Genomic DNA, 12,999 nt, shown 5'->3' with positions numbered 1-12,999 from the left:
GTTCGCTTGAATGGCAAGCGGACTCCATAGATAAGCAATGCGTTAAGCTTGGTGAAAAACTCTATGGATTTCACTTATCGGTTGTCGCCTAATCGTAGGAGCTATAGAGAATTGCTTAGAAGTACAAGAACTTTCTGAGGACGCCTAAAACTACTAGGTGGAATCCTAAACCACTTGCTAATCCAAAAGATTGTCAGGATTAGGAAAAAAAGGCGTTACTAAAATGAAAATCTAGAAGTACTTCCCTTGTTACTTTATCTTAACAAATTATTAAAATCAAAATAATTTTTAGACATAGCTTAGTACAACAAATTTGATAGAGTTGCTTCATCATATTAACTTTATTATGTACAGCAACCAGATCAAAAGTTTGATATTAGTACATACATTTTAGTCACTATAATATGCCTCATATAACCTTTGATGAACAAGAATTCAAAGTACTCATTTGATAATTACTTCCAAAGAACAATTTGGCAAGTGGATGTGGATATTGAGGCACCTTCTGAAGCCATCTCATCACTCTTTGAGTCGCTTAAAAGCATGTTAATATGTTCAGCCATTTGAAATGATGATGAAGGATGATTCAAATAATTATTGTCCTTGGTGGCAACATTTTGTTCATTACTGAGCTGAGAAGCAACAAAGTTATCAAGTACTCGCCAATCAGTTGGTTGAAGATCTTGTTCACTATTATTATTGTTATTGTTTCCATAAAGCAAGTTGGATTGCTGAGTTGGGGGCTGTAAAGTTCTTGTGCAAGAGGCGTTTATTCCGGCTGCTGCTGGCTGCGGAAATCTGAGTGATTCTAACTGCGGAAGCTGGAGGAATGAGTGCTCAAGAGGCAAGTTGTAATGCATTTCATCAAGCTCAGATTTTGGAGGAAGTTGAGGTTGGAATGAGTTACTAGAAGTGTAAGGATGAGATATGCAGTTCGGGGATTCATAATCGGGCATGCATGAGACTTGGTCAGTATACCAACACAAAGAATCATGTGCATCCATTCTACGAACCGTTGTCATGCGCTTCTTGAAAACCCTACACACAACCCATCCTTCTTCCTGTTGAAAACAAAGCATTAAAGATGTGATACCTCAGAATCAAAACATATATTTTGTTTATTATTCATCATGTTATTCCAATAACGTCTTGGTTTTAAAGGTTCCAGAACTTAATAAACAAAATGAAGCTTCACATGTGAAACACTTTACAAATGAAACACTTTACAAAGCCATTAACCAACCCTTCACTATTTCATATTGTACGTTTTGGCAAATTTAAGGATTTTGTGCATTAAATAGTGTTAATTCGTCGAAAATAGGTTCTTTACTTTTACCACAATTGATGATAATAGCTTCCCCAAACAATGAACACTAAAATAGAGTTATCTAAGGAGAAACGAAATCTGAAAATAGTGATATCCCAAGGGACGTAACTAGGAGCTTTTAGACCACATACCATATCACATCACATCAGTTTTTATATACATATAATTTATTTCTAAGAGTAACCTCAGCAATTCTTACTATTATACACAATTGTCCTACCTTTTACATTAATATTTCGCAATTAAACTATTTACTTTAATAAACTATTTAGTTTTTAAATAATATAATAAATTATATATATATATATATATACAGAAACTATTATTTTTATTTATAAATTTCTTCGTAATTGGAAATGAGGCCTACTATATTCCGTCCTTGTTCAAGGATGAATGCCCAAAAACATAACAAAAACAAATGCATTGCGACGCAATGAAAGGAAGGCCATCCGTGTGCCCACGGAAGACTGCAAACATTACAATTGCTATGCTCTTATCATGATATAAACAATGGTTGTAATCTGCTACTACACTGGAAGGATGAAAAATATACAAGTTACTAACCTGAGTCATGGCGTTTTCATTTGTTTCTAGTCTATACTCATGCATGATCCAATCTGATTTCTGTCCATTAGGAGCTCGGCCCTTGTAAAACACCAAAGTTTTTCTCATGCCAACCAAGTTATTCTTAGAGTATATGGCCTTGTCTCTTCCAGTAGCTTTCCAAAAGCCAATTTTTGTAGCCCGATTAGTGCGAGTTCCTGTTGGATATTTTTTATCCTTGTGGCTAAAGAAATACCACTCATTTTGCTCTTCGGTTCCTAGATTGCACAACTCTGACATGATATTAAAAAAAGAGTCGATGTATAAATTATATTAGCGCAAGTGATTTAATTAAAGCATTGATAATCTTGCATCCATGAGATGCTTAACTAATGCTTTGTTAAGTTGTATTGCACAACTCATAACGTCATTTATATAAAAGCTGGTTCGTGTTGAATTTCTACCTTGAAGATCCCATGGTTCAATTCTGTAGAGATCAACATCTTTGATAACATCAAGATCAATCCTTTTCGATGCGACTTTTTTCCTAAGGTAGTAATCCACGAGTTCTTCATCCGTTGGGTGGAATCTAAAACCAGGAGGAACATGTGAAAAGGTATTCATTCTCTCAAAGGTGTATGATCTCAAACCTGCAATCTGCAAATGATCACAACATTGTCAGCGATTATTGTTAAAGAAGGGGTATTATGCCAATATAGTCTCAATCAGCACGTGTTAAAAGATCATCCAATAAGTTATATTGATATCTTGATCGATCAGGCCACAAGTAGAATAAAAAACCAATGCAGGCAGTTGTTTTGATGATAACTTCTGGCATGAAATGATAGTCTGTTACTAAACCAAAAGGCAAATATGAAGCTAATAAGTGATTTGAATTAGCTCCTTATTATAGTCCACAACTAATTATCACTTAATGTGAAGAAATTGGAGCTAGGAGATTGTCAATTGTTTTTGGAATGCCTCGACTTATGCCACATCATACACCAGTTTTGCATTTCATGGGGCTATATTATCCTGTGCCGTTAACTACCGTGATCGACGTCTAAATTGCTTAATTTTTTCAAAAATAGTTATATAAATAGAAAAGTTCAATACATAAGCAAATGCAAATACAGAAAGAGGAAATGAATATATTTGTTTGGTGCTAGCTTGATTAACAAGAACAGATAAATTTGCTTCATGCCATTCCAAATAAAGATGAATTTGTTTCATGGTTGCAAGTATTTAGAGTTTGCAGTAACTTCAGGTTTTATACAAAGAACCATTTAAAGGAAACCAAAACTTACTTCTTAACTATGTCATGAGTTGATGTCTTTGAGTTTCTAGTGGCATCTTATAAACTCGTGGCCTATATGAAGCTCAAACGTTAGCTCAAATTAAACGAAAGACATCCTATTGCATTAACTGTATGTCTATATATAGGTGCTTTCATTATTATGCATGCACTAGAAACTGCTAACTTAGCATACAAAGAAACAAGTAAATAAAAGCAAAGAGAGCAACCTACATTCTATAAATTCTCATAAAGTACATAACTTAATATAAAGATCATATCATATTATGAACTCTCATGGAACCTAATACCTTGAGGGGAATCAGTATAACCAAAAAGGTTCTTAATTTTCACACTCACATCAAGCCGTACATATACTTGGTAAGTAACAAAAACACTATAATCTGGTGTTTACAAAAGGGCGCGCAAGCTCCTAGGAATGGAAGTTTTAACAGATACTCTCCGAGATACAAACCCTTGACATTATTGCGGAAGACTTATGATCAACCTCACTATATGTTATCCTATGAGTATTTTAATTTTATAAATTGATCAAATACATGTTTAATTAGTGAGGGAAATTATATCTTGTTTAATATAGAAAGTATTTTTAACATAGAAGAAGATGAATCAAATACATCATTAAATGAGGGGCATTCTTGTTTAATGGTATATAGGAGAAAAGATGGTGTAGGGTAGAATGTAAATGATGTGAACAAAATGAAATGACATGTGTGGACAATGTTTCTGCCATGCATTCGCATGGGAGAAGCACCCTTTTCTTACTTGATTATCAAGAAAAAAACTACTCAAGTTTGCTTTTTCTTGAGGAAAACCACTCAAGTTTTGCACCACTCAAACAAAAGTTAATACCTGAAAATAATGCATAAAAATTATACAACTTAACATTGATAACATACTAAAACGCCCCAAATTAAACATATAGTAGTGCATAGATCAATCAAGAAGTTTTTTTTTCTTCTCAGGCGTCAATCTTGAAAGATCTAGCTAGAAGATCAAGCTCAAATCAGAAATTACACACACACACACACACAATCCATCAAGACTAAAAGGAAAACATATTGATTCGTTTTGAACAGGTTATATATTGCCAACTACAAGTTAATCACTTTTTTTAATCTATATTTTTCTACAACCAAATCTGGTATGATAAAACGTAGATTGAAAACCAAATCAAAACATGAATTGATATTCCTAGGAAACACATACATAAATAAAAAGACTCTTTAAACAAAGAAGATCAAGAAGAAGATGAAGCATATAGATAAAAACAAAACCTTCTAAATAGATCTGGTTGTTATTCTAGCAGTGGATGATGATTATAGAGAAAGAAAAGGCAGAGAACAAAAGGAATGTTTGAGATCCAAAAGGGTGTTAATTTACTCGGGAATTGAAGGAAAAAAACTTTTTGTTTTTTGCTGTCTTAATAACACATCAGATCCCGAGGAATCTAATGACAACAAAAACACAAGGCACGAAAAGTTGTTTTTTGGTTGTTTGAAGAACATAAACAGAAAGAGTGGAAAACACAAAAGGGCATCTTACTTAATTCTAGAGATACCTTTATTGTGTATATGAAGACCTTGATTGCCGGTAAAGCTTCCTGCTAAAAAAAGGGAGGAAGATGATGCGGAAAAAAGGTGGCGGTCATATACTAATACTCCACCACCGGCCACCAGCTACTGATAGAGACCACACCAACTCATACATACATGCAAACATGGATATACATATATATTGACATACAAACACACATAAAATACCAGAATATTATCTCTTCCTTTCAGCTTTTTTAAGACATTTTGTGTGTGCGTGTATGTGAGAGAGATAGAGAGAGAGAGATGGGTAAGGTTTAAGAATGTGAAGGCATGATATAACTTAAAGGGCACCCACATACCCTTGTTTGGGAAGATTTCCACTTTGGGGTCTTTGGTCTCTCTTAAGACACTTATATTCTATGAATATTAATCAAGTACAATTATCTAACATTATTAAATGATACATACCGAATGTAAGAAATACTTTTTTTCTCGATTTTACGCCCCTTCTCAAATCAAAATATTTCTCGATTTTACGCCCCTTCTCAAATCAAAATTAATTTCCTCTTTTCCTCAAGATCGGAAAACATCGGGGGTGAATTGCATATTTTACCCTACTTATGACTTATAACTTTTCTAAAAAGTTATAAGGTGTTTGGGGTAAGTTAAAAATTATGAGAACAATAAGTTATAAATTATACTTTTGTAACTTATGACTTATAGTCATAAGTTATAAAGAGGTTGAAATAAGGAATTCCAAACACCCCCTTCATATTGGATCGTTAATTAATGATGCAAATTATAGCTAATGAAACACTTCTATGCTTTCTTATAGCCTTTTTATGGATTTTTATATATATCCCCTCATTAAGCCTCTTAATTGCATATCTCCCCAATGTTAAAATCTTAATTACATATTTCCCCTTTTAGCATGCAATTACCCTTTTACTTTTATTATATGATAAAATTTGTTTATACGCCACCCATATTAGAAATATTTAGCTTATTAACTATGTAAAAAATATTTTTGATATTTGCTAATGATTAAAAAGTTGAATCCAATAATATGTTAATAATAATAGTATTAATAAAGGGATTAAAAGTTTTATAAAAGTTAGAAACATTTGAGATGAATTTCAACTTGTATCATTTAAGATTTCAGTGCGTTGAGTGATATTTCGAAAATAATATCCATAAATTTAAATTATTAAATCTAGACATATGTCCATTTGAGTAAATCCAAGTAAATAACTCAGACTATAGTTCTTATATTAAATAATATTCATTTCACTTTTGTAACATTAGCTACACCTAAGTACTAGCAATAATAATAATAATAATAATAATAATAATAATAAAAGAAACTTTTACATATGGCTCCGCCTTAAGCCTTTTAGTAGCTTTGATATGTTTGTCTTAGCGGACTCACTTTGGGCTAAATTGGGGATATATGTAATTATTTTTGTTAGAAAGAGATATATGTAAATAAGTCTTTAACTAGGTCATTAAGTGTAAAATAGTTATTTTTTAGTTAATTTTAATGAAATGGGGAAATATGTGATATATGTGGTGAAGGGAAAATATGTAATTGATTTTTAAGGGTTGGGTAAATATGTAATAAAGGAACTTAGGAAGTGGATATATGTAAATGCCCCTAATTTTTATGGATAAATAGTTTTTCAAGATCGTGTCCGAATAGTTTATAAACATCAACAAGCTGGAATCTAATACACTAGTGGGCATATTATACCCTCCATGAGGGTCAATTGGTAATTTTTCAACATTTCCGCTTGCATATATCTTTACATGTCATTCCCATACAATCATACATGGTATCTCATAGTCTCACACGCACAATCCAACACAATCCAAGTTATAAGTCGCCATCTCATTTAGAACCACTATGATCAAACAAAACGTCAATATTTTCTTACTCATACGGGTCTCATTACTACAAGTAAGGTGTCATATAAGTCTAATGACTACCTTTTATGACACTTATGGGTCCCAATACACATCAATCCCACCCTTCTATCACTTATGGTCCACCACTAGAAAACTGGGCATTTGCAACCGCCGTTCGGTCGCAAATCGGTTGCGAATGCCCTTTGCGACCGAATTGCTACCGGTTTTGACGGTCGGTTAAACCTTGGTCGGCAATTATTTTGCGACCGAAAATATTGTTGCGTCCGATTTTGCCACTGGAGTTTCGGTGGCAAATTTAGCAACCGAATTTGCGACCGGATTTTTTTTGCAACTGATTTTGTGACCGAACTTTTTACGAACGAGATTGCGACCGCATTTGCGACGAAATCTTTTCTGTGGCCAATTTTGTGACCAAACTTTTACGACGGAGATTGCAACGACACCAAACTGTTTGCGACCACAATCGACTGAACTATTAGCGACCACAATCGCAACCGAACTGATTTAGCCATCGGGTTCTTTGCGACCGATTTAGCTACCATGCTTTGCTTCAAAATTTCTATCATTTCGGTCAAAGAAAATTCGATAGAATCAAAAGAATAATTATTTTTGATTTTACATTGTTTATTTACTTTAATACTATAATCAAATAGTTGTATAGATAAACACAACCATATACCAAATCATAAAACATAATCAAATAGTTGTATATGTTAACACCACTATACCAAATCATAAAACTAACTAGTCTCACAACTATCAGCCTTTCACAAGTAGTTTCAAGTAGTTCTAATGATCATAACACACACATACATACATATATATATATATATAGGGGATGGTTCAGGCGAGAAACAATATTACTGCAAGAAATGAATATGGACCACTAATTTTATTTTAGGTTTTAAATGCATAAATATAAATGAAGAAAGTATAAATGCATTCTTTCTCTTTAATTAATATAACTAATAAACCATAATAGTTATCTATTCAATTAATATGACTAATTAAATTATTATAATTGGAAAATATAAAAAATTCATTTATTTTTATAACTTATTTTTTCTTTCTTGAATTTTTATCCAACACGGGTATAATTTATTTATACATTAAAATTTTTTTCTATCCAAAACCAATTTCTTCCAACTCAATATATAAATATCCATCAACACGTAGTTACATTGTGATGAATAGTATGAAAAACTATCTTACACATGTTTGCATTAAATATCAACAAAAAAATATAAAACCTACACAAAAACATATAACCTAAAATTGTTCTAAAAATAAGAAAACATATAACCTACATACGAAAAACATATAACTTACACACAAAATTCAGCATCAATAAAATGCACACGCACATGAAAACGTATAACCTACACACGAAAAACATATAACAAACATACGAAAATTTTATCCTACACAAATACATTTTATTCGTATATTAACATTTCTTTCTATCCAAAACCAATTTATTCCAACTCAATATATCAATATCCATCAACGCGTAGTTACATTATGATGAATAATACAAAAACTCTCTTACACATGTTTGCATTAAATGTCAATAAAAAATATACAACCTACACAAAAACATATAGCCCACACTTGTTCTAAGAATAAGAAAACATATAACCTACACGTGAAAAATATATAACATACACACATATAGGATATGTGTATCTTAGTGTAGTTTATATAATTGTTGATGTCGAATTACATATGTAAGTTGTATGTATGTTGTACGTTTTTATTGCTCAAAACAAGCGTAGGTTATATAATTTTGTGTATGTTGTATATTTATTGTTTATATTTAATGGACACATTTTTATGATATTTTTTATTATTATTTATCACAATAATTTTTCTAGGTATATCAATTGAAAAAAATATTATGTTTTGATATTTATTGTTAAAAATTATGCGTTGATACATGCTAATAAATTGAGTGGAAAGAAAATGTTTTTTTTAATATAAAGAAATATTATTATATGAATAAATTATATTTTTGTTGGATAAAATGAAGAGGAGATAAATAAATTATAAAACTAAATTAGTGTTTTTATCTTTTTAATTATTATAGTTAAATTAGTTAAGTATATTAATTAGTGAGAAATTTATTATGATTATATTAATTGTATTAATTGAAGAGAGAATGTGCATTTATTATTGCATTTACATCTTTTTCATTTATTTTTAAGAAAATTAAAATCTAAAATAAAACTAGTGGCTTATATTAATTTCTCGCAGTAATGTCATTTCTCGTCTGAACTTAAACATATATATATAATAAAATTGTTTAAATAATAGGCTCCTCCGGCTAACTAGCTTACTAGAGGTTGATAAGTAAAGATTAGGCTTATCTTATCAAATGAGCTTATTTTTAGTCGTTTTACCTTAGTTTGGTTCGAGCTTTTAGCAAAAAAAGCTCGAGAAGCTCATGCACAACTTCACTCGTTTACACCCCTAGGACCACGTTTATTCGTAGGGTATACACATACCTAATACTCGACAGGTATTCCCAATACGATATGTGTATACCCGATAGCGGATGACTAGTAGATTGTAGCCCCTTCGAGAATCAGAAAGATCCTTTTCAAGTTTGAATTTGTTCAATTAAAAGTTTTAGCTCTTCTACTTCATTTTTATCCAATAGATAGGGGATGAGTATTATCACAATCGTCCTTAATTGTATAGCAAGTATTGGATTATAGGGAGTAACGATGGCTGATCTAAGAAATACCATAAAAGTCTGAGGTGATCGAAAAGGTAAACCCCAAAATAACTTCACGTGACCTGGTGTTTGGTCGACTAAATTTTTTATTATTATTCATTTTCTCACATGCCCACACATTCTTCGAATAAATATACATCGGTTTACTATTGAATACTGTATTGATTTCATGATATCGTAATGGGAAAATTCCAAAAATATGCTAAATTATGATAGATAAACTCAAAATAGACCAAATTTAAAAAAAAAATCCAAAAATAATCAAACCAAAACCATTTGGTTTCCCGCCGAAGAATTTTAACTGCCCCTAAAATGCTGACTCATGTAAAGAGTCTGACCCCACTCGATAAATTTTATGATCAAATCCATCTCTCCCGTTATTTTTGGTGTGAAAATCGTCTATGCGAAAACCATTTCCTACGTGATGTTTGGTCATGTTTCATCTCCGCCGTGAGTTTTCAAAAAAAGTTGAAAATTGTGTTTTTTTTTTAAATTCGTCTGACAAAATGAATTTCACGTGAATTTCATCTTTTCACATAAAACCCACCAAATCATCATCTTCATCTTCTTCACATAATCCACCAACAACCTCCTCCCTCCGTAGCCGCCACCACCCATCTCTAGGGATGACAATGGGTCGGGTCTGAGACGGGTCTAGGTATTCCCAGACCCGGACCCGTTTATAAGACCCTGTCCTAGACCCGTCGGGTATTTATCGGGTAATTATCCATCGGGTCTCGGGCATACTCATGGGTTTTGGGTATACCCGTTAGTTTATTAAAAATACCCATCGATTTTTGACAATATATAACTGGTCAATATGTTTTTTTAATTGATTGCTTGTTGATATATATATGTACACACACAATATCCTTTAATAATCTTGAACATTACCATAATGTAAAAAACTTAATAAAACACTTAACACAAATTAGAAATACTATATTATATATATATATATATATATGTGTGTGTGTGTGTGTGTGTATGTATGTATATAGATAGATAGATATATACAGTTATCGGGTAATCGGGTCGGACAATCGGGTATATTAGAAATCCTAGACCCGTCCCAAACCTACGAAAAATTTAAAAATTAATCCCAGACCCGTCCCAAACCCTAATGGGACGGGTAAGACCCGTCCCAATTATGTCGGGTTTCAGGTAGGTTTTGCTGCCATCCCTACCCATCTCCTTCCCTGACGAACTCCAAGACCTCACCCTTTTCCGGCGAATCCGTATGAATTTCCGGTGGTGGCGGTGGCTCGCCGGAAAAGGGTGAGGTCTTGGAGTTTGTCGAGGAAGGAGATGGGTGGCGGCGGTGGTGGAGGGAGGAGGTTGTTGGTAGATTATGTGAAGAAGATAAAGATGAAGATGATGATTAGGTGGGTTTTATGTGAAAAGACAAATTCACGTGAATACGTCTGGTCAAACGAATATAAAAAAAACACGATTTTCAACTTTTTTGGAAAACTCACGGTGGGGATGAAAACATGACCAAACATCACGGAGGAGATGGTTTTCGCGGAGACGATTTTCACACCAAAAATAACGAAGGAAATGGATTTGCTCAGGGGGGTGGGGGTGGTTTAAAAACCATCACTTGCTCCCACCAATACAAGTGTGCCACCTTACCTCACCACTTTCCATCACTAGTGATGGAATTTTGGTAGGGGTGGTGGTGTGGTGTGATGGAAATTTTTTTTTTTTGGATAGTTTTTACAACTTAAAAATTAAAAACAATAGTAAATTAAAAAAAATAAAAGTTACATTAAACAATCTACTCCTCGTCCGAATTCGGAAATTCCAAACCTAAAGAACCTACAAGTTCAACTAGATCATATCTCAACCGATGGTGAATATCTTCGTTCCGCAAGCCTAATTGCACGTTCTCAGGAACAGGAACTTGAGTAGGAGGATCCGGCATCCAATTTGGAGAAATTGCACGTCCGTCTTCTTTTATTAGCATATTGTGCAATATGATGCATGCATATAACATGCTAGAGATCATGGGTTTTTTCATTGCACGAACCGGTCGACTAAGTATGCACCATCTACCCTTTAAGACACCGAAAGCTCTCTCGACATCTTTTCTTGCCGATTCTTGCAACTTCTTGAATGCCTTTTCCTTGATCTCGACAGGAAACGAAAAGGCTTTCACAAAAACAGACCATGCCGGGTAGATACCATCGACAAGAAAGTAGCCACGTCTGTAATATCTCCCGTTGACAAAATACGGACAGAAGGGTGCGGTACCATTTGTCACGCTTTGAAACAACGGTGATGTGTATAGAACACTGATGTCGTTGTTTGAGTCAGGAACACCAAAATAAGAACGCCAAATCCATAAATCATTTGACGCAACCGCTTCAAGTACGATAGTCGGTCGTTTGATATCACCCCTAACATACGCCCCTCGAAACTCCTGTGGACAATTCCTCCATTCGATATGTGTACAGTCGATACTACCGAGCATTCCTGGAAAATGCCTTCTAGTCTCATGCGTGGCGTAAAGACGTGTAATGTCGTGTCTTGTTGGTTTTTGTAGAAATTCTTTGCCATACAATTTAATAATCGCATTACAAAAGAATTGCAGACATTCACGTGAAGTTCTCTGAGACATTTGTAAGTATTCATCGAATTGATCGGGTGGGTTACCTGTCGCTAATTGACGAATAGCGGATGTGCATTTTTGAAGCGCTGTAAAACTTCGTTTGCCCCTCGCGTCGTAAGATTCTTGAAACCATTCTTCGCTTGCTTCGACGTCCGCTACAATCTTTAAAAATAAAGATTTCGGCAAACGAAACCGATCCCTGAACGTCTCGTCATTGTATTTCGGCTCCTCCACAAAATAGTCGTTCATTAGCACTTCGTGGGCATGTATACGATCACGATCCACCATTTTTTTCTTTGGACGGCTCGGGCCTTCAAGTTCGTTATATAACAACGGGAACCATTCAACAATGTCATCGTCCGAAGACGAAGAGCTATCGGTGTCTAGCGGAAACGAGTTGCTCGGAAAATCTATATTTTTTTGTTTTGAATTGAAGTGGTGAAGAAATAGGTTTTTGTAGTAGAAGATTAAGAGTGTTTTGAGTTGGATTTGATTTTGAGTTGGATTGAAATGATTGTTAATTTATATTGTTTAAATTTTTATTTTTTTTTAATTCCCCAACCCCAACGGTCAGCCCCCTCCCCAACGTTCAAATTTCTTGGTATTCACCACGTGATGGCCATCACGTTCGGACCCCCATCACGCGTGATGGGGGGACCGGCGGCGGTGTTCGTGAGGCCATCACGTTCGGACCCCCATCACGCGTGATGGGGGGACCGGCGGCGGTGTTCGTGAGGCCATCACGCGTGATGGCCGGTGTATAACGGACCAACCCCACTTCCCTCAGAACATTATCAGGTGAAGTCATACTATTTACACATGTCAGTATTTTAGTGGCGGCTGAAATCCATTAACGGGAAATCAAATGCATTGGCACCGATGGTTTTGATTGGATTAGTTTTAATTTTTTTTTTGAAATTTAGCCTATTTTAAGTTTATTTCTTCTCATTTGGCTTATTTGAGAATTATCCATCATAGTTGGTAGTGGAATGTGGACCC

The 12,999-nt window shown here is 34.1% G+C and overlaps 2 protein-coding genes across 2 annotated transcripts; both read right to left on the bottom strand.

Moving 5' to 3' along the window:
* Positions 1-257: 257 nt before the first annotated feature.
* Positions 258-2,904, bottom strand: LOC143536769 (NAC domain-containing protein 7-like). The gene is made up of 3 exons (XM_077030687.1): positions 2,335-2,904; positions 1,892-2,163; positions 258-1,061 (listed from the first exon to the last, which is right to left on the bottom strand). Exons 1-3 carry the CDS (start codon positions 2,492-2,494, stop codon positions 456-458), a joined length of 1,038 nt encoding a protein of 345 aa, XP_076886802.1. The 5' UTR covers positions 2,495-2,904; the 3' UTR covers positions 258-455.
* An 8,262-nt stretch (positions 2,905-11,166) lies between these two features.
* LOC143536768 (uncharacterized) lies at positions 11,167-12,249 on the bottom strand. Its single transcript, XM_077030686.1, has one exon. It carries the CDS (start codon positions 12,247-12,249, stop codon positions 11,167-11,169), a length of 1,083 nt encoding a protein of 360 aa, XP_076886801.1.
* Between the last annotated feature and the right edge of the window lie 750 nt (positions 12,250-12,999).

Source organism: Bidens hawaiensis, unplaced genomic scaffold (assembly GCF_021521415.1).
Source record: "Bidens hawaiensis isolate Kalapana, Puna unplaced genomic scaffold, B.hawaiensis_p1.1 tig00010926_1, whole genome shotgun sequence".
In the NCBI taxonomy this organism is placed as follows: Eukaryota; Viridiplantae; Streptophyta; class Magnoliopsida; order Asterales; family Asteraceae; genus Bidens; species Bidens hawaiensis.
This window is presented reverse-complemented; position numbering and strand designations above follow the sequence as displayed.

Excerpts from the sequence above, each read along its gene's own strand:
- LOC143536769 (XM_077030687.1), bottom strand. The coding sequence starts at position 2,494 with ATGAATACCTTTTCACATGTTCCTCCTGGTTTTAGATTCCACCCAACG. Across the intron at positions 2,164-2,334 it reads TGAACCATGGGATCTTCAAG|AGTTGTGCAATCTAGGAACC; the intron begins GTAGAAATTCAA and ends ATATCATGTCAG. Across the intron at positions 1,062-1,891 it reads ATGAAAACGCCATGACTCAG|GAAGAAGGATGGGTTGTGTG; the intron begins GTTAGTAACTTG and ends TGTTTTCAACAG.
- LOC143536768 (XM_077030686.1), bottom strand. The coding sequence starts at position 12,249 with ATGAACGACTATTTTGTGGAGGAGCCGAAATACAATGACGAGACGTTC.